We start from the raw sequence: 22,928 nt of genomic DNA on the forward strand, positions 1-22,928 counted from the left end.
TCTTCCTTTCTTTTTTGTAACCTTCACCTGAGAATATATATGTATTTATTGATTATAGAGAGAGAGGAAAAGACAGAGAGGAAGAAACATTGATTGGTTGCCTCTGTATGTGCCCTGACCAGGAATTGAACCCACAACCTTTTGGTGTGCTGGGATGATGCTCCAACCAACTGAGCGGCCCAGCCAGGGCCAACTTGCTCGTTTTTTAAAACCACTATACTTACTGTGTAGGTTGGTGGTATGTGATAATATCAGAGATAATGAATTTAACATTATATTTGCTGCTGGTATTAAGTATTTTTAATACCCAGTGTCATCCCAACTATAACCTTTATATACAACTTGCTAGTAGTGAGTTTGCCCAGTTTTTCTGATAATATTTTTTTAACGTTGGTACTACATAGCTGGCAACTAAGAGAAGACATGTAATGCCATACTTAAGTAAAAGATCCAGTATGTTGCTAAAACCATAGTTCTTAAAAGATAGGAAACCACATGGAACTTAAATTCTGGGGTTCTAAAAAATTTTGTGAGGAGCTGAATTGTGAGTGACAAGAGCAGGAACATTTTTAGAAATCAGTGTTTTAAAAGATCTAAGTAAATGTTCAATGGCAGCATTTTTTTTTAAGATTTTATTTATTTATTTTTAGAGAGGGAAGGGGGAGAGAGAGAGAGAGAGAGAGAGGGAGAGAAACATCAATGTGCGGTTGCTGGGGGTTATGGCCTGCAACCCAGGCATGTACCCTGGCTGGGAATCGAACCTGTGACACTTTGGTTCGCAGCCCGCGCTCAATCCACTGAGCTACGCCAGCCAGGGCTCAGTGGCAGCATTTTTAGTGGAGTTGTGATTTATACCTTCCCATGAAGTAAACAATATTTCCTAACTTGGTTTAAATGTAGTTTTTACTTCATTCATTCATTCATTCCTCACTCGAAGACATGCCCACTGATCTTAAAGAAAGGGGAAGGTTGGAAATGAGGGGAGAGACATTGATGTAAGAGAAAAGTATTGATTGGTTGCCTCTCATGTGCACCCTGGCTGGAACCAAACCCACAGCCTAGGCATGTGCCCTGACTGGGAATTGAACCCATGACCTTTCAGTTTATAGGACAGCTCTCAACCAACTGAGCCACTTCAGACAGGGCTAAACATAGTTCCTTTTAATCATAATTTCTAATATAATCCCAAAGTTGTTTAATAGTACTCTTAAAAACAAAAACAACAAAACATGGGAGTGGGCAAATTAGTGATTGTCTTGTCTTCATTTTTCTCCCAGGAGATCTGGCAATAAGCATTAGTTGGGAAAACACTGGGGTTTTGGTGGAACTACATTGCGGGTGTACTTTGGAAGAAATTCTTGGATTTTAGAGTGGGAGGGTTGATTATTTCTGAATAGAGAGTCTTTGCTAGACAGATATTTATCAAAGGGTACAAAGAGGTAAGTAAATATATGCATTTTTTGTGTGTATGTGAGACATCATTTAAATATGTGTTGTTGCATAGTTCCCATGCCTGTAACAGTCACTTGGGAAACTTTTTAGAAAAAGATCCCCTAGGTAAGGTCTAATAATATATATATTTTTAAAAATCTACCCAGGTTTGAAAACTGGTGGGGAATGTTAGTCCTGCCTGTATAATGTTGTGAGCAGTAACCTATTATTCTTGCTGTTGAGTCTTATTAAAATTTTTCTTCCTCTTCTGTAGAAAAAAAATAATAATATGACACTTAAATCCTTTTGGGGTTATAGAAACTTATGTCTTAATGTAATAAGACAGTAAGACAAACCCTACTGCTTCTGCAGAAATGATTTTACCCCCATACAGAGGTTTGAGAAGTCATCTGTACAAAGTGATTTTTTGTTGTTGTTGTATTTAATCAGATTATAAAGACTTTGGAACACTTACCTATTCCTACTAAAAATATGTTGGAGGAAAGCAAAGTACTTCCAATTATTCAACGTTGGTCTCAGACCAAGACTGCTATTCCCCCGTTGAGTGAAGGAGATGGGTATTCTAGTGAGAATACGTCACGGGCTCACACACCACTCAACACACCTGATCCTTCCACCAAGCTGAGCACTGAAGGTGACACAGACACCCCCAAGAAGCTCATGTTTCGCAGACTTAAAATTATAAATGAAAATAGCATGGACAGTGCGATCTCTGATGCTATCAGTGAGCTAGAAGGCAAAGATGGCAAAGAGGACCTTGACCAGTTAGAAAGCATCCCTGTAGAAGAAGAGGAAGAGTTACAGCCACAACAGCTACTCACACAACAGCTGCCTGAGTCTAAAGTTGATAGTGAAGTTGCCGTGGAGGCCAGTAAGCTACCCACATCTGAACCCGAGGCCGACATTGAAATAGAGCCTAAAGCGAGCAACGGCACAAAACTAGAAGAACATACTGCCGAGGAAACACCATCCCAAGATGAAGAGGAGGGTGTGTCCGATGTGGAGAGTGAGAGGAGCCAGGAACCGACGGATAAAACAGTAGATATAAGTGATTTGGCCACCAAGCTCCTGGATAGTTGGAAAGACCTAAAGGTAAGAAAACATTTTTTTCATTTTAATCTGAATTACTCAGGTTTAGAGTTGCGTAAACTTTAAGTCGAATTACCTACTTTGCTAGCCATACATTGAAAAACGTAATAGTATCTTACTGTCAGGTAATTATAAATGTCTCAAACATCTTTAAACCTTGGCAAGAGATATACCAGCCAAACTAATATGCAAACATCCCCTTTTCCTCATTTAGAAAAGTGTGTCACAACAGGGAATTTAGTTATTGTAGTGCTCTTTACATTGAAAACAAAAGCAAAAAATTCTTTGTGTAACAGTTGCATGATTCTCCATTTGGAGATTCTGTGTAAGAGTCTATGTAAGAAAAAAATAAATGTTTAAATTGGAAATTAATTTATTGAATTAACTGAAAATTAATTAAAAATAAAAAACTAATTGGGAAATCAAGGTAGTGTAGCATCTTTTCAGCAAAATTGATTTGATGTAAATTTCTATTCCAGCAAAACAACTTTATATGTAGGTAGTTGGTATTCAATTCCAGTACTGTGTCTGAAATAGATCTATCTTTAAATGCCTATTTCTTTCCACAAAAGATGCTATCTAGAGGGAAAATAGAGAGATGTGCGACCCTTAGGACTAATGTGTACATAATCGCTTCTTAAAGAAGGTAGCCAGGTGCGCAGGGTTTGTTTTGCAGAAAACCCCGCCTGGCTCTTGGATAAACACAGAAGTGAGTATCAGGATGAGCCTAGGAGAGATGTGGCACATTTCTACTGTAAGTGATCTAGATCTGGGATCCAGGTCTTGAGGATCCTATGGGAACAGGTTACAGTTCTAGCTTCTATTTTTCTGTTCCTCCTTTCTTCTGCCAGAAGTGAATCAACCAGGTAAACCAGCAGTACAGATTTATTTGCAGCAAGATGGGTACCTGAATACTCCTATCCCCAATTATGACTACAAAGTTCGCCTGTTAAATCCTGTGATTTGACCCCTGTGGAACTGGCCTTAACACTGAGCAAAAGGAGTAGTTGGTTGTTTGTGCACTGTGCTTATTTTTGGCATTTGCAATTTGCTGTGTCGAGACCCTTCTTAAGTATGGTGTGGTTTCAGCTCGTTTGTCCACTTGAGCTGTTACACGTGCTGCTCTTTCATCACTTACAGTTCAGCATTAAACTCAGCCTTACTAAGCCTTAATGAAGTTTGACCTTTTCATAAATCTAAAAGGAAGGACTTAAAGTAAATCTGCCTATGACACAACATGTGAACTATAGGACCTGGAATTGCAATTAAGTGAGAGAGATGCTGGGTCAGTCACTTGGGTGGACCTTTATTTAAGGCCTGCCTTATTCTTCCCTGGAAGAAGTCTCTCATGTTTAGAGACTGCTAGGAGATCCTGTACTGTGGTTGGCTCATTACAGAAGGTGGAAATGGAGACAAGTACACAGGTGGACTAGAAAAGCCCTTATAATTTTATATAGAGAGAGTGGAGTTATAGACCTAGTGTTTCACCTTTGCCGGAGAAGTCTCTGGTTGACATAATTAAAAAAAATAAAAGACAATCATCATAGTTCTTTAAAACCCTGTCTCTTCTTAAACTCTGGAGAAAGTGAATGTTTTTGTTTATGTGGTAGTTTTTTATTGTAATTGTAATGGTATGAATTATTCTTGAGTCCTACAAAATTATTTCTTCCCCTGCTTGTTATCCTCCCTATTTCTGTGTGAAAGATTAAAGCAATTGCACGGAACTATGTAGTTTGATGGTCCTCTTGATTTGAAGTTTAAAATTTTATTCATACTTAAAATATATCCTTCTTACTCTGTATATTTTGGGTTTATCCTGATTCTTAGCAATAAGGAAGCCATTGAATAAAGTCCTCTTTCTTCGAACTTTACTTTGCTCTGGAATCATTACCCATCTAGAATTATATTACTGAGAAATATTTTTGCTTAACTGTGATGTTTTGTTACACATTGGTGCTGGGGTTTTTAATTCATCTGTTGTTCTATTAACATTTACAATGGTTCTAAATTCAAAACTATGATTATGGTTTTCCTTAAAAAATACTTTAGCTAGCATCTAACAAGAACTCTGAATTTAGGAATCCATAATTTGAACGTTTTATAAAGAGAAACACATTGACATGATGTGATTACTATACAGTGTATCCATACTATCCGGCATTGAAAGAGTTAACTACTTCTGTCTGACTTCCACCTATGAGTTCAAGTAAACATTGGCGGGGAAAGAAAATGTCTTATTCACCCAATCTTAGCACCTGTTGCCAAGCACTGTTAGTTGCTGAAGTTAATTCTGATCATAGTAAAAAACATTGATCTGACCTTGGGAAGTCATTTTGTCATCACTGTGCCTCCTCTGTATGCAGAGATCAAAATGAAAGCTCCCTGAAGGAAAAAAAAAAAAAACCAACCCAAAACATTGATCTAAGATTGTGGTTATGTTAGCCACTCCAAGCTTCCCTGACCTTTTGGGGCCACTTTAATGTTGCTGGACATTTGTTCCAGTTGGCCTTTCTGCACACTGGATGGAGTGAAGAACTGAAAGAGGTTGCTTCAGATTCCTTAATCTTTATTGTGCTGTGAAGGCAGACTATAGGGATCATCAGTAAATGAAAAAGGGTGGGAGGGAAGGGAATGAAGCTTCATGAATTACTCTTTGTCCTCCCAGATCTGATGATGATCCCTCTTGTAACTTGAACCATTTCCATCTAGCTTCTCAGGGCAGCAAGGAGCTTGTTAACATCACCAGCTGACCATGTGTCTCCTTTTCTCAACTCCATTTTCAACTCCGTGCTGAAGAAAAACAAGAACCTAGAGTGCATTCTGTGAAGAAACAGGAAGATGGTTGGGAAGTTGGATGATGCATGAAAAATATAATAGGTGAAAAGAGGACAGAGGTGGTTAACTCACTGGCGCCGGCGTTATTTTGGTGCGTCCATTGCCGACAATGGATGTCGTTCTGGGAAAATCCCGACTCCTGGCAAGAAAGGATTAAGTGAGCTACTTTTTCTATACCTCTATACACAGGACCACTGCCTTGCCTTGGCTCCACAAGGCTTACACATTTTGACTCATAAATCAGACCAAAACAAGAAACACCACCTAGCACATTGCTACACATGAGCATGTCTTCACTTTCACAAGCAAATTTCCTGGGCTACATTTTCAGCAGGGACATGTGCATATATTTCTGTTTGAAAAAGGAATTGTTGTACATCACCCTTCATGCTGAAAATATACCCTAGACCTCACAGGGCAAAACCGCTGGTTATGAGTGGTGATTAATTATACTTGACTGGAAAATCTTCATTCATTTGGATCATGAGAGAAAGAGGTAAGGTCCCTGTGAATTTCGCAGTTTCAGTTGTAATTAAACACCCAAGAGATTGTGATGGCTAGTGATTCCAGAGCCTGTCTTGTAGACACTTAGGTTATGGGATGTGCATCTCTCTTTATAATGAATTCCAGGCCGTTGTAGTTATACCTGAATTAGAGGATTTAGGGACAACATTCTGTACATGTAATAAGCTGGACTCTTCTTAATGACCATTCTTATCTTACCTTTCGTCTTTCCCTCCAGACATTATCTTTAACGCAACAAACACTATTTTCTTAGAAAGTTGAGCATTAAACTCTCTACAGAAATAAAATGTTGAGTTACCTAACTGAAGAGTTTTGAATCATTGCTTGGAAATGTGATCTGTAACTCATATTTTATGTGAAATTATGGCCCCTGGATTTCTGTAATACATTTCAAAATCCTTAGAGAGAATTCTGTGCCATAAAGGTCAATATTGGTTATCCTTGTCTTTAAAATTTGGAATCACTCCCCAAGAACATTGAAGTTTTTTTATGTCTTTGGTAAATGGCAGATGCGGCCTTAAACTTGGTAGTAGTCCCTTTTGTTCTCATTAGATAAATACTTGAATATAAGTCATGGGTTGCCCACATGTGCAGCACGGCCTATTTTTGTAAATAAATTTTTTTTTAACACACCCAACCCACATTGGTTTACATACTGTCTATGGCTGCTTTGGTACTGCAGTGGTAGAGCTGAGTAGTTGCTTCAGAGACTGGATGACCCACAAAGCCTGAAATACCTGCTATCCTGTCCTTTACAGAGCAAGTTTGCCAACACCTGATCTAAACAGTAAAGTACAGGGTTTGGCTTCTCGAAACATTCTAATACTGAGCTAAGTCATTTAGTTTTATATGCAATCACAATTTTAAAATACAAATTATCCTTCTTAACATTTTTAAATAATTTTAGACATACCAGAAAACTGCATGTGTACTCTTGTGTATGTATTCTGCAAGTAATACACATTTTAGTGATAAATGTAGAAAAAATCAGTCTAAATTTTTTTAAGCACTTGACCCAGATCCCTCAACTTAAACATTTTACCAAATTTGCCATATCATTTTTCCTAAATTTTAAAACTTTTTTTTAAAGAGTAAGTTAGATAAGACGCCTGCTGACCTTAGTATTTCAGTGTATACAAGGGTATTTCATAAAAAGGACTTTCTTCCACATGACTTCAGTAGATATATCAAAATCAATAAATTATAGTGATGATACTATTTAATCAACAGACTTCATTCAAATTTTGCTATTTGTGCAGATAATGTTCCCTATGGCAAAAAAATTTTTTCTATTCCAGACTGACACGTGAGAGCAAGAGTTTCCTTGAATTGTATTGCTTTAATAATCCTTTAATCTGGAATAGTTCCTCAGTCCTTCTTTGCTTTTATAAACTCCACATTTTTTAATACTTTTGAATTTCTTAGAATGTTTCTCAATTTTGGCTCACCGGGTTTTCTTTTATTTAGATTTAGGTTATACATTTTTGGTTAGGAATATTACAGTGGTATTCTTCACATAATGTTGATTTGTTCCATTTTTGGCATCATCAACTTTGATCACTTAGTTAAGGTGGTGTCCACCAGGTTTCTCCAATGTAAAGTTACTGTTTTTCCCTTTCTAATTAAGAAGTATCACAAAGGAGCACTTTTGGAAATACATAAGTATCCTGTTTTTCCATCAGATTTATCCCTTAGTTTCAACATACAGTGAATTTGCCTGAATCACATAACTGTGATGGTTGCCAGATGGCGATTTTCTAATCCATCATTCCTTTCCTTTCTGTGTCTTTTGGTTGCCATTCTTTCATAAATAAGAGCTTTCCCTGCTTATTCATTTAGTTTTTTATTCATTGATTTATATCAGTTTAGAATCATGGATTATTGTTTTTATTCAATGAATTATGATTCATTAATCCCATTATTCAGTGCTTAAATGAAATTGTCCCTTATTTGGGCATTGAGATACTCTATAACATCCCTTCCATTTATTTTTGACATCTCCATTGTATGTATTTATTTTTTAAAAGGTTTTTATTTATTTTCAGAGAGAGGGGAAGGGAGGGAGAAAGAAAGGGAGAGAAACATCCATATTAGAGGGAAACATCAGTTGACTGCCCCTTGCATGCCCCCAGCCCTGCAGCTGGCCTGCAGCCCGGGCATATGCCCTGACTGGGAATCAAACCAGCGACCTTGTGGTTCACAGGCTGGCTTTCATTTCATTGGGCCATACCAGCCAGAGCTGTTTTATTTTTTTTAATATGCTCTTTCAGGCTCATCTTGTACTTCCCCTTACCCAGCCTTGAAATCAGCCATTTCTCTAAGAAGCTCTGGTTCCTTGTGGTGGAAAACAACATTTAGAAACCAAGATCCAGGCTTTAGATGAAGTCATTGCTACTAGGGCATCACTTGTAGGACTGTCAGCAAACTGTAAAAAATACATACATATGAATATTTCTGTATGTATGTGAATGAACGTGTGTACTCATGAAGTACTTAACCTCTCATTTCTCTTACCTCTTCCCTCTGTTAATGTGACACCACACCCTTTCTTGAGTTTCCTTCTATGACTCTCACTAATGTTCTATTCTGCCTATCCCTTAAAAGGTGGCATTTCTTAGGGCACCTGAGATTTCTTTTGTTCTACTTGCAAAATGGGTCTCCTCTTTGCCACTTTTAATTCAGGGTATTGTCATTTCTTGCTTAGACTATTTTAACAGCCTCCTATTTGTATTTCTTGCTCCCATTGTTTTCCCCATTTATATTATGTCTTGTTATGCTACATTGTTATCTTTTAAAAAACACAGATGTGATCAATAATCAGAATCTCTTAATGGCATCACACAGACTACCATTATTAAAATAACAATGCCTTTAAGTGTATGAGGAACTAAATAAGTAGGGGTGGTACTTCTATGTTTATCTAAACTTGTTCAATAATTTCATTTAAACACTAAGTTCATGAGTCAGATTAGGCTGTTTATTTATATGCAGGGTGGAGCAAAAGTAGGTTTATGGTTCTGAGTATGCAAAACACTTTATTCTTGTATTATTATTATTTACTCTGTTATTTTCCTATCTATTCTATGGTTGTTACGAACAACCATAAACCTACTTTTGCTCCACCGTATGTTAACCTTTCCATGTCCTTGTATATGCTGTTCTCTTTACTTAGAATATCCTTTCTTTTCTTTGTATCTTTTTTTTATATTCCTTTATTCAGTTACAGTTGCAGTTCCTCCTTTGTCCTCCTCTGTCCTTTTCTGTATTTGTATACAGTGGAAGTAATCTTAACAGATTACTAAAATTACTTGTGTAAATTCTTGTTTCCCCTCACTGGCCCATGAGATCTTCAAGGGCATGGACCATGAGTTACTTTTATGTTATTTTATCTTCATGGTAATGGTTATAACAATAAGTCACCTACTATAGTGAATGACTGTGTGCCCCCAACGGTCTGTGCTATACTTAGTAGCCAGAGTCGTCTTTTGGAAGATGCAGATGTGTTCCTGTCATTGTCCTATTTAAAGCTTTTAAATGGTTCCTCATTACACTATTAAAATTAAGCTTGTCTTTTCTTAACCAGGTGTACGTGTCATGACGTAGCCTGGTCTCGTTTATTTATGTCGTCTTACCTCAAGCCCTTCCGGCCTATCAGTGGGGCTGCGCTACTAATGTTCACACACACGCAAACCTACTCATTCCTGAGAACACTGTTTTGTTTGTTTAGATGTCTCTTCTCCTTTCTCTAAGAAAGCCCTTTCCAGTCCTCCAAGACAAAGTATTCTGCCTTTTCTGTCTGTTCCCATAACATCCTTCCCAGTTACAGCAGACAACATTTCAAAATTGTACGTTGCGTAAAAGCAGAGACTGCTTCTCTGTTGGTCATTTGAGTTCCCCTAGGGCACTGGGGTCATGTTTGTATCAGCTGTGAATGCAAACAAGTTCATGAGGTTGTAATTTAGCTTTTAACTGACAGAAATAAAAATGGACTCAGGTCTTTTGATTTAAATCCTATATTCTGTCCACTCCTTTTTCTGATCCAACACATGGTGATTTCTATATTGTTAGGGAAATCATGGAATTATGGTATACTTTTCAGATTTATCTTAATCTGCTGTTGATTTTAAAGCTATAATAAATCAATCAAAATTCATTCTGAAATGATAGAAACTGTCATTTTAATGTTTTGTTCAAGTACCTTTTTTCCCTTAGTGCTGCAGAGCTTTCAACCTATGATTCATGGTTGAACGTCAGGACGTTTTCAGAAGCCCATGAAAGGATGCAAAACTGGGGCTTCCTGGGGCAGGAGGTCCATAAATACGAGAAGCTTCTCAAATAAGGCTGAAAACTGAAACTGACTCTTACTCCCTTTGGTTTCTTGAGAGCCCAACCCTCTGAAGTTAGGAGAGTGTCTCCTCAGGGGAAGCTTCTTTAATTTCTTGGAACCAGTGTTTTGTGATTTTTTAGTGCCCTAGCCCTGCTCTTCCTTGGTTAAAACTTTTATTCCTAAGTGTTTAACTTTTTCTGCTAACATAATAATTTGATTATTTTCTCGATTTCATTTTTGACTTGTTCATTGCCAGTATACATAAATTATTTTGTGTGTATGTTGGTCTTGTATCCTGCAATTTTGGTGAGCTCTTCAATAGGGTTTGTGTGTGTGTGTGTTGGGGAGGGGGGTCTTTAAGATTTTTTGCATACAAGATCATTTCCGTTGCAAAGTGAGATAGTTTTACTTTTTTCTTTGCAATTCAGATGTCTTTTATTTCCTTTTCTTGCCTCATTGCCCTGGCTAACACTTTCAATACAGTGTTGAATAGAAATAGTGAAAGCGGCACCTGTGTCTTGCTCTGAGTTGAGGGAGAAAGCTTTCATTCAGACTTTCGTCATGGAGTGTGATGTTAGTTGTGGGTCCTTCATAGATGCCCTTAATCAGGTTGGCAAACTTCCCTTCTATTCCTGGTTTGTTGAGTATTTTTATCATTAAGGTATGTTGGATTTTGTTAAATAACTTTTCCTCCATGTATTTTTAGTATATCTAAATGGTACTATGTTATCTCATTGCTTTTTTAAAAATTTCAATACTTTATTTTTGAAATCCATCTATTATGTTTTATATTCTTTCTAGTCCTTTTTTGTCTGATTTCTGTGTTTTATTTTGTGGTGTGCACCTACATTTTATTCATCCTTTTCCTGGTGATGGGCACTCAGATAGCCATTAACTCTCTCCCACCATAGACATGGTGGTGATGAACATTTTTTACGCTTCCCTGTGTGTGCCAGTAGCAGGGTTTGGGCGGGGGTGGGGGGGAGCATGTAATCCCAGTTGCAGACATGCTGGGTCCTAGTTTCTTTACTTTCTGTTTGACTCTCTTAGCCTGTTTAATGAGAAGTATTTTTACATCTTTTTAGGTCTGGAAAGTTCATCTTCATTTCTTTTTTTTTTTTTTTTTAATTTTTCATTAGGGAGAGAGAGAGAGAAACATTGATTTGTTGTTCAACTTATTTATACATTCCTTTGTCGATTCTTGTACATGCCCCGACCAGAGGTCAAACCTGCAACCTTGCCGTATCTGGACAGCTCTCTAACCAACTGAGCTCATCTTCAGTATTTTTTAAAATAGTTCCTTTTCTCTGAGGACTCCTTGTCCTGAAGTTGGCTCTTGAACTTTTGGTCTTCATATTTCATAACTCCTCTTTCAAATTTTCTATCATTCTGTTCCCTCCTGCTCTTCTGCTTCTTCCAGATGTGAAAGTAGCAGCTCGCTCACAGTCTTTTTTGTTCTTAGTCTTGCTATCGTTTTAGGGAAATGGGAGAAATGGTTTGACTGACACATACTCAGTTTGATCTGTACTTGCCAACAAGGAAAATGAAATAATCTAGACTTAGTTTTAAAAAGTAAATGTTACCATATAATAGATAATCTGATATGTACATAATAAAAGGTAAAAAATTAATTATACTCTCATTAGCTCAAGAGCAGTCTACATTAGTGTTAAATTTTTATCCTTTCCAGAAAAAGTATTTATTATAAAATCCTGTCTTGTAATTTTGTTTGATCCTATTTTATAACCTATTTCCAGCAGTTCATTTGGGACGTGTTAACATGTGCTGCAATGCGTTGCCCACAAACTTCCAGTGAGCACTTTTGGGACTGTTGGATGAAAACGTTCCAGTTTAGGCCTGCTTAATGACCTAGTAGGTGACTTGCTCAAGTGCTTTTTAACCAAAAATGGGTATTAATTTTAAAACTGTAATTAAAAGAGAATCTTTTTTAATAGAAGATTCTGTTTACTATAACTTTATTTTTTTTAAGATTCTGTTTATTTATTTTTAGAGAGGGAGAGAAGCATTGATGAGTGAGAGATGCACCAATCCGTTGCCTCTCCCATGCCCCCACCTGGGGACCTGACCCACAACCCAGGCATGTGCCCTAACTGGGAATCGAACTGGTGACCTTTTGGTTCACAGGCTGACACTGAGCCACAATACCCAGGGCTACTGTAACTTTAAATACAATCTAACTGCTTTGGGGAATTATGATTCATATAATAAAGACAAAAACATCAGAATCGTAGCTGTATAACATTTCTTGAGCTAAAACAGTTTTTTGTTTTAGTATCTACATTTTCCCAGCTTTATTGTGATATAATTGACATATTGCATAAGTTTAAGGTATACAATATGTTGATTTGATAGTTATATATTACAAACTGATTACCACCATAATGTTAGCTAATATCTGTATTATATAATTATTTCTTTTTTTTTTGTGGAGAGAACATTGAAGATCTGTTCTCTTGGCACCTGTCAGTTATATAATACATACATACATAAAAATACATAAATACAGTATTTTTAACTATTCACTATGCTGTATATTAGTTTCTCAGAACTTTCTCATCTTACATCTTGAAATTTGTACTCTTTGACTATCACCTCACCTTTCCCCACCCTACGTCCTAGCCCCGTAATAGCCACTATTTCTTATTTCTATGGGTTTGGCTTTTTTAGATTCCATATGTAAGTGATATCATATAGTATTTGTCTTTCTCTGTTTGATTTATTTTACTTAGCCTAATATTCTCAGGGTCCATCCATGTTGTCACAAATAGCAAGCTGTCCTTTCTCATGATGAAATAATATTTCATTGTGTATATATAACACATCTTTTTTAGCCATTCAGCTGCTGACAGGTTGCTCCCATATCTTTGCTATTGCAAGTAATATTGTAAAGAAGTTGAGAGCGCAGGTATCTCTTTGATATCCTGTTTTCATTTCCTTTGGACATTTACCCAGAAGTGGGAATGCTAACAAGTGTTTCATTTTCTTTCAAATCAGCCTATTTTTTCTTTATACACTTTCTGTCTTGACAGCCTCCTACAGTATCACAACATAAATGACTGTTTCTTAAGATTATCCCAAATGGTGGATCTATTGTCTTAGCTTATTTCCTAAATTTCAAATTTGTTTTTAGCTTTGTGGTTTCTCTTTCCCACTTGCCCTTCAAACTCATAATATTTTTCTATTACAAGCTGGTTCTTCATCTTCAGATGTACATTTCTGTTAACAGCTTTATTAAGAACATCTACCCCGTTTAATGTAAAAAATTGCTGATTATAGCAATTGCTCAAAAAAATGCTTTTTTCAGATAACTAAACTTCCCTGTTAGGCACAGTATTGTTGGAAGACAACTTCTTTCAAAATTGTAACGGATTTGAGTGATATATCTTCATATTTTTTGCAGGTGTTTTTTTTTTTTTAAATAACCACTATCTTCTGGTCATTTGCACAAAAGTAAAGATTCAGTACATGATCTATATTGAATGCCCAGTTGAATTTATATGCATACATGTATTAATATAAACCTGTATCGTATTCTAAATGCTGGATAATTCACTTACAATAACTTTTCAAAGCTTTTCCACCACTCTTTCAGAAACTGTTAGGTCTTAAGTACCCAGTACGGCACAATATGCACTGCAGGCAGTTTATGAGATGTGTGAGGCAGGCTCTAGAATCTCGAATCTGAGACCCTTGAGTCTTGGTCTTCAGCATTCTCTTCTGGTACATAAAATCGAGACCTTGTGGATCTGAAAAATACCTTTATTCTATTCTTGCTTGCTTGGCAGATCCTATAATTATCATTAAGACATAAATTTTCCTTTAAAGTGTTCAAGATATCGTATCGTTATCTAGCTTACATTGTGACTGAAGTCTGATGCCCCTTCAGTTCCTTTGCTGTGGTAGGTACTTGAGCCCTTTCCATGTGGTGGCTCTTGTTTTTCAGTTCTAAAAAATGTTCTTGTGTTATTTTTTGATCATTTCTCTCCTCAGTTTCTTCTCTCCTTGCTTTCTGGCATAGCTGCCACTACGTGTACACTTCCAGCACTTACCTTCTAATTCTTTTTTTGTAATTCCCCATTTTCCTTCTTGACTCTTTTTCCCTTGCTTTCTGGGAGACACTCAACCCTTTTTTTTTTTTTCTGTCATAGTTTTACTTACCAAGAATTTATTCTTATTCTTGGTGTCTTTTTTTAAAGAGCATCTTATTTCACGGATGTGGGATTTTTTTCTGCGTGTGAATCATCAAGAAAAAAACATGAAGGTGCATGGAATAGAATAAAATATTTATATATACACACTTAGTACCACATAATATTCTTAGAAAGAAAAGATACTGTAGACGAGTTTATATCATTTTTATTCTTCTGTCATTTTTTGGGACTTAGGGATAAACTTGGAATAAACACATGTGTTCAGTCTTCCATGTTTGTATTTTCCACCTCTTTCTCTCTATGTACAACTCTTAGTCATGCTTCAAGACAAGGCAGATGTCTGTTTCCTTCAGGATGCTTTTCCCAGTCTTCTCTCTTAAGGCCCAAACCAGTTTTAATATCCCTCTGTTTTTTACTTACATTTCATATATACCTATCATAGGATCGTGTATGTTTACTTTCTCTTGAGGTAATAGTAATAGTGGTTAAGAGTTTGTGCTTTATACAGAGGCAAACCTAAGCTTGGACTCTGGGTGCAGTATGTAACTCACTTTGTCACAGTATGTATGACCTTGGAATAGTTAACCCCACTGAGCCTATTTTGTATTACTGTAGATATAGCAGTAATACCCTTTTAGCAGTTTAAGAATACATAAGAATGCAGTTACAGGATGTGGCACACAATAGGAAGCGTTAGCCATGCTTATTACTAGTCTGTGAACCCTTGGCAAGAGGTACAGTGCATCTCCAGTATCCAAAACATAGGAGACCCTTCATACCTGCTTTTCACACATAGTTGTTACTCAAGTGGTTATATAAATGAGCAAATCATAGTTCCACAAATAACATCGCCGCCTACATTTAAACATTTTTATAAAAGGAACATTGGGTACATTGATGGTGCATGAGCCTCTCAATGACTCAGTGTTACTGGATAGTATCTGAAGATTGATTTTCGAGCCTTCTATTGAAGAGGAGTGATTGGCCAAGGGTAGGCTGTTCTAAGCATTGAAAAGAGTTTACAATGTTGCAGAGGCACACTTATTTGTCTGAGCCTGGAAATATGCAATGTTTATGGTTATGTGTGAGGCCTGTAAATAATGCTTTTAACCAGGGATGAAAGACAGTGATGGTATAGGGTTAGTGATAAAAAGCATGATGTATATAGTACTTTGAGTTTATTTAGCAATATACGGTTGATTTCTACAAATTGGAAGTAGAATTTCACTTGTTGGTCTATTCAGCAGTAATCGAGTGTTATGTGCCCAGCACTATTCTTGGTGCTCGAGACATAGTAAAGCCTGAGATAATCTTGGCCCTGAAGAATTGTGGCTTGAATGTATATGAGTGTGTATGTTATTTGGTAGCAGCACCTAGACACAAAAGAAAGAAAACAGAGAGATGTGTAAAGAATATTAGTTGGCCCTGGCTGGTGTGGCTCAGTGAATTGAGTGCCCGCCTGTGAGCTGAAAGGTTGCTGGTTCGATTCCCGGTCAGGGCACATACTTGGGTTGTGGGCCAGGTTCCCAGTTGGGGGTGTGCGAGAGGCAACCAATTGATGTATCTCTTGCACATAGATGTTTCTCTCACTTCCTCCCTCCCTTCCTCTCTAAAAAAAAATAAATAAAATTTTAATAAAATAGAACACTAGTTGGAGTTGGAAACCGTATTCTTTTAGGACCCTCAGAGGGCAGGATTAGTCCTCGAACCAAGGTTCCCTGACTCACAGTTCAGTGTCCTTTCATAATATGTCAGTCTCCTGAGTAGAATTTTTAACTAAGTGATTTTACATGTAAAGGGTTAATGTAAATTAAGCCAACTCAGCCTGTGGGTATGACATCATTCCAAACAGACTTCCATACCATGTAGGCTAACACTGTTGCTACTTATTCACAAGATGGAATGATCTCAAAAAGTGGTACAGTAATCTTCACGTGGCTGCTTCCTTCTCAGTTTTCAGTATTGTGGGACTTTGGAAACATTTAGTTTTATTTTCAGGGCTTCAAAGTAAACCTGAGTTTCCAGTTTAAGTTTTGTATGCCATTTCAAGTATATGTAGGGGAGGGTCAAGTTAGTAGCTCTAAGTGCTTAGGTGTGTATTGATAGAATTCGTTCTCCGTGGTGTTAGGCACTCACTAACAGTCAGTCGCTCTTGGCCACTAGCCATCCATTCTGTGAACATCAAAATACATTTTCTACTTAGCAGTAGTTCAAAACTTTCTAATGGAATTAAGAATGCATCTTTGAGAAATATTTCCTCTGGTACTTAACAGCCACCACAGAATGGGTCCCCAACTTGAGGTCTGTGTAATAAATTACTGTAAGTATTTGTAATGAATACTTACAATGCCAAGACCTTATACAAAAGAAGCTAAGCAGGTTAAAATTGTGTAATTCTTAGTCGACACAGACATCCCTTGTTACATCTTTTCTGTTCACCTTTCATGAATGAACATGTTATCTTTTGGAGTGCCTAGTTGGCAGAATACCCATTTTCTCCCCGTAGTGTGGGTGGGTGCTGGTGAGTCGCTTTATTACTGTTTCCTAAGTTTGGTAACCCCTCTGAGAAGCAGGCAGGAGGAACCAGACAGAGCTAAGGGTATCAGCTCTGTCCTTCCTGCCTTTATTCCTGACTCAGTTTACAGGCGGACACTGACTGCTAGCCAACTGCAGGCGTCCCTCGGAGGGGCAGATTGGAATACACCCTGTCTCCCACCAAAGGCAGCCCAAGAGGAGGCCCGCTGTGGTCTGAGCTGAGGACAGGCGTGCATATGTGTAGTTCTGTCTCTCAAATTGTCCTTGTGAATAGTGAGTAAGGGCTACTAAAAGAAGCCAGTAGTTCAGTGGGTCTCAATCTTCTCTGGGCATCCAGGGTCACCTGGGGGTTTCTTGAAAATACAGATGCCTGGGTCCCATGCTCAGAGTTTTAGAGTCAATAAAAGTTCCCCGGAATGGTCTAAGTATGCAGCCAGAGTTGAGAATCCCAGCTGTAGTGGAAGTCCTATAGGGGAAACATAGCCTAGGAGGGGATGGGCAAAGCTGCTACATTTGTACATAAGTCCCCCAGATGGTGCTCCTTAACCACATTCTGTATGTTGTAGGATTATTTTTTTTAAATCTACATTCAGTCCTGCCTGGTGTGGCTCAGTGGATTGAGTGCTGGCCTGTGAACCGAAAGGTCACTGGTTCAGTTCCCAGCCAAGGCATATGCCTGGATTGTGGGCTGGGTCCCTGGTTGCAGGCATGTACGAGGCAAACCAGTCTGTGTTTCTCTCACACATCAATGTTTCTGTCCCTCTGTTTCTCTCTTCCTTCTCCTCTCTAAAATAAATAAATAAAATCTTTAAAAAATAAAATAAAAAACTGCATTCATATAGATTGTTCTAATTCTGTGTGATCCACATTTGTCATTTTTAATGGCAACTGAATATTACATCTTGACCCTTTCCCACGTGTGTGCCATATGGGTTATTTCTTACTTTCTATGAATTTGCTAGAGTCAACAAGACTGTGGGAGGAGGAGTTCTTTGATTTTTTTTTTTTTTTAGTGCAGTTCCTTTAAAAGTGGGATTACCAGGTCATACAGGTATGCTCAATATTATGAGGTTACTCTAAAGGGAGGTATCATGATGTACCATTGATAGTGTGTGGGTTTGTCATTTATCCATTTAATAAGGTAGGAAGTGTTGTGCCCAAGAGCCACTTGAAGGACCACAACAGTGAGGGGCTACAAGGGAACAGAACAGGTTCTAGGCCTTAGATTTATGCAGCAAGAAAGGTATCTCAGGGCCTAAAACACACTTTACATTTCTCAGGAATAACTTTGGTACAGTATTAGATGCTGTTTCAAGAGCAACAATGATCGAATGTTTATCTTCCCTTTTAAAAAATGACAGCAGTATGAAAGTAGATACTACGTTTGTCTGTTAGCCAAGTTGGTTGTACGTTTATAGAAAGATGTGCTGCTAGCAGGAATTGTCTTTACACACATAATTTTTCTGAAGTGTCTTTTTGTATAGCTGAGTTACTACTAACCTTTTCTTCTCTTTATGGAGAGGTAGTAAGTGAGATGTTAGAATCGTTCTTATGAATAATCTCAATAAAGGAACTATAGATGACTGAATTTTATATGCAGGAAGCATACACAAATTATCAGGAAGTATATTCATGTTAGAAATGTAATGCCCAGTTACTTAGACTGCTACTTCACTAATGAGATCATACAAGCCTTGTAGATGTTAAAATGTTTTTACTTGTGCTATATATTTTTACTTGTTTTTAAGGGATTGGGATATATTCTTATTTAAAGCCAGATACCACTTAAATTTTGGAAAAGAATTAAATACCACCCTGTTCCTTCTCATTTTTTTGTTGCTGTGTGAAATCGCTCAGCTTCAAAGCAATCACCACTTCCACTCCATGCTAACAACCCTTGTTCTTTTGGTTTATTTTTTGCAGGAGGTATATCGAATTCCAAAGAAAAGTCAAACTGAAAAGGAGAATACAAGTAAGTATTCAGTGATACTCTATGTATGTAGCTTTACAAATATAATTTTGGAAATATGCAGAGGTAACTGATAAGAACTTGAGCTATTTTGCTTTTGAAACCAGACAGTGTATAATTAGGTAAGTGAAATATTTGGTGTAAAGGTTTGAAAACTTGTATTTTTATGCTTCCTTAAAGAATTTTTACCAAAGGAGGTGTCTCTTTATACTATCTTTGTTGTTGGTTTCCTTGAAGTCATGGCCTTCAGTAACTTTTCTTCCATTCACTTGTTCCTCTAGAGTAAACATTCTAAAACCTACACTCCTAGAGGATATATTTATTGCTTTTAGAGAGAGAGAGAAACAGAGAAGCATTGATCAGTTACCTCCCATATACCCCTCCTGACCAGGGGCCAAACCTGCAACCATTTGGTGTCTGTGTCGACACTCTAACCAACTGAGCAACCCAGCCAGGACAAAAAGCTCCCCCTTCTTGAGTAACGAAGCAAATAAGAAGAGTCTTTTTATTAGTTTAAAAAATTGTCTATTTTTTTTTAACTTAAAGAGACATTTCATGTTGAGGTTTCTATGAGTAGCTTGCAAATTGTAAATGTGCAGAGCTACAGGGGCAGTGCGAGGCTTTTACATTTTGAACTGCCAAGCAGACTGCCTTGCTAGAGGGAATGGGAATGTCTTGCATGTTGTGTTGCACAGAATTTTTGTAAAATGTTGAAGGCTTGGGCTGGCACTTGAGGGAAGGTTAGAAAAGAGCATTCGTGGACGAGGCTTTCAGGCAGTGGAGTACACTCACACTCAAGACCTTGGCGTATGAGACCTTTGGATGTGTCTCAGCCAAACTCAGGACCGGAATACAAGCGAGGAGTCCATAGATCCGTTTGTTGCACAGAAATTTGATTAACAGTTGATGTACTGTCATGATGGAGAAAATTTTACCAAGTAAATTTTTTTAAACAACCCTTTTCCCTTAGTAACGGAACGAGGAAGGGATGCTGTTGGCTTCAGAGAACAAACAGCTACCCCCAAGACTCCTAATAGGTCCAGAGAGAGAGACCCAGACAGACAAACTCAAAACAAAGAGAAAAGGAAACGAAGGGGCTCCCTCTCACCACCTTCTTCTGCGTATGAACGAGGAACAAAAAGGCCAGAAGACAGGTAAGTGGCTTGTGTGAGTTACTCTCTTCCCTGAGCAAGTCAGAGTGCTCAAGGCACGTCCTTCTGACTTTGGACACCACTGGCTTTTGGAGTAAGTATTCTCTTGATGAGTGAGTATAAAACATTACCAATAAATACTGAGGCAGTTTCTTTTGATACTAATATTAGCTGTGAAGACTAATAATAGATTTTTGGTACTGGAATGGTTTCTACTTGATAATGTTTGGATGCTATTTGAGAAGCCAAAGATTTGTTCTTTAATGGGGTGTGGGGGTTGGTGGAGATAACCCTTCAAAGATATGGCAATTCTTCTGAAGTCAGAACTTTGTTTTCTAGTGACTCTTGTGCCATAGCAGTCCAAATGCTGATTGGTCCCTGGGTTAGAGCCTGTCTTCGTCATGCTAGTAGGGAAGAGGGCCACATGGTCATCTGTTAGGCACTAGAAAACATTTATTCCACAGAAGTTCTTTTTAAATTTTAAATTTACATTTATATAGTAGTTGTCAGAATTTTTAGTTTGGGGCTGAGTATATAACAGTAACCCATTGTTACTCATGTTGAAGGCTTGGGATTTTAATTTGCATTCATCTAGTTACTAAATAGATTAGATATCTTGTCATGTATTTATTGGCCATTTCTGTTTCCTCTTCTCTGAATTATCTTTATATGTGTTGTTCAGTTATTAAATTATTTGTCTTTTTTTTAGTCTTAGGAGTTTCTTATATACATTCTAGAAATATAATTATGTTTTGGTGATAATTTTTGCAAGTATTTTTTTCTCTAGTTTATGGCTTGTGCTTTGACTCATTCTGTATCTGCTGATATACAGAATTTACTAATTAGGTTTGATTGACTGTATCATATGTATTGTGTGTTTCCTGTATGGTTAGTACTTGCTGTGTTTTAAGAAGTTCTTTCCTACACTTGAGGTGATGATATTTTCTTTAAGAGATTTCAGCCCTGGCTGGGGTGGCTTAGTGGATTGAGTGCTGGCCTGCGAACCGAAAGGTCACCAGTTCCATTCCTAGTCAGGGCGCTCATGCCTGGGTTGCAGGCCAGGTCCCCAGTTGGGGGCATGCGAGAGGCAACCAATCACTGCATCTCTCACACATCATTGTTTCTCCCCTCTCTTTCTCCCTCCCTTCCTGTCTCTCTAAAAGTAAATAAATAAAATCTTAAAGAAAGAAACACCTGAGATTTTAAAAAGAGAGAGAGAGTTTTGAGTTCTTAATTCATTGAAAATTTTTGTATGTGTTGTAAGGTAGGGATCTGGTTTCATTTTTTTTTCTAAGTGAATATCCAATTGTCCCAGCTTCATGTACTTGAAAGCCCATCCTTTCTCCATTAATCTGCAGTGTAGCCTCTCTCCAGGTTTCATGTATGGGAGGATATGCTTCTGAGCTCGCAGTGACTCTAGCTTACATTGTCTTGATAGCTAGTGGGGCAGATCCCTACTTGATCTTCTGGATGTCATCATGTCTTAGGTTTATTCCTCCTTAGGATCTGCTTGTCAGATTCCTTCTACACCCTCCACCCTCTCAAAGAGATGATTTTGAGGAGACTTGACATCTTTAAAATTTTTCAGTGTTTCTATTCCTATATTCAAATTGAATATTTGAATATTCTCTGTTTAGTTAGGTCTTCTTCAATATTTTTAACAAAGATGAAGGTATAGTGTTCTCTAGAAAGTCATGTCTTACGGTCTATTTACTTCTGAGAACCTTAATTTTTGTTAGATTTTCACTTTGTTGCCATTGTTTAGATATGCATTTGACTTTTGTATATTATTATATTTGGTAACCATACAAAGCTCTTATTTCAAGAATATAGGGTTGTTGGTTTTTTTTTTTTTTTTTTTTTTTTTTTTTTTTTTTTGCTGCTGCCTCTGTGCTGCCATGGGCCCCAGCATTAATGTCTGAGACTTGGAAGGCAAGATCATTGTAGATGAATAGAAGCAGGAGGTTATCATATCAGCGGCCAAGGCAGAGAGAGCCACCCCAGGGTACCTCTCTAGCCTGGCCTGCTCACAGCCAGACTCTCTTTTCCAGCCACACAGACAGCGTCAGCTCCTGCTAGAAATCCATAGCAGAGATTTAGACATGAAAGTCTGTTTTTCGGGGGTGGGGGGGAGAGTATAGGGTTTGTACTCTTTTTTCTCTTCGTCACTACCAATCCTTATCATATGAATTTGTTTTTCCTTTTAATCCTTATATTTTGTTGTTATTATTTTGCTAGCAATGCCACCTATATATATATTTTTTTTTAATCTTGGTATTGATTTTTTATTCATGCTTTTATTTCCTTTTATTTTGGATAACTCCAGTATCAGTAATCTTTGTAGGTCGTTTCCTCACATTTGTTTATGTATATATAATTTTATATTACATAATTTTATTTTTAATGAAATTATATCCATTAGAACTTGACCTGTGGGGATCCATTGAGGCCCAGGTTTAAGGTACTCTGTTTTGTAGACTTTTTGCATTTGTTTCTGCCAGGCAGCTAAGGATGGTACCATCCTACTAACGCTTTAAAGCAGGGGTGTCAAACTCATTTTCACCAGGGGCTACATCAGCCTTGAGGTTGCCTTCAAAGGGCCGAATGTAATTTTAGGGCTGTATACATGCAACTGCTCCTTAACAGTTAAGCAAGAGCTTGGTGCTGTGGCCGGGTAGAAACAAGGTGTCGGGCTGGATAAGACAAAGTGGAGTCACCTTGTGTTTGCTACCTGTGCTTTAAAGGAAATGTTCAGCTTAGAGGTTTTTAAACTATATATATTTTGTTGCTTGGGAAAAAGTTATGCCCTCATCCATAAAACTTTTAGTAGATGTTTCTTTGCAACAAAACATCTTGAAATAAATTGTCATTTT

General features: G+C 37.5%; 1 protein-coding gene across 1 annotated transcript in view; it reads left to right on the top strand.

The window, feature by feature from the left end:
* The window catches only part of SETD2 (SET domain containing 2, histone lysine methyltransferase), a 97,916-nt gene that overhangs the window by 58,769 nt on the left and 16,219 nt on the right, over positions 1–22,928 (top strand). The window contains exons 12-14 of the mRNA XM_028518093.2: positions 1,882–2,544; positions 18,859–18,907; positions 19,875–20,058. Coding sequence (XP_028373894.1) covers positions 1,882–2,544; positions 18,859–18,907; positions 19,875–20,058 — 896 coding nt within the window. The remainder of the gene's footprint in view (positions 1–1,881; positions 2,545–18,858; positions 18,908–19,874; positions 20,059–22,928) is intronic.

The sequence above is a fragment of the Phyllostomus discolor genome, chromosome 7 (genome assembly GCF_004126475.2).
Source record: "Phyllostomus discolor isolate MPI-MPIP mPhyDis1 chromosome 7, mPhyDis1.pri.v3, whole genome shotgun sequence".
Taxonomy (NCBI): Eukaryota; Metazoa; Chordata; class Mammalia; order Chiroptera; family Phyllostomidae; genus Phyllostomus; species Phyllostomus discolor.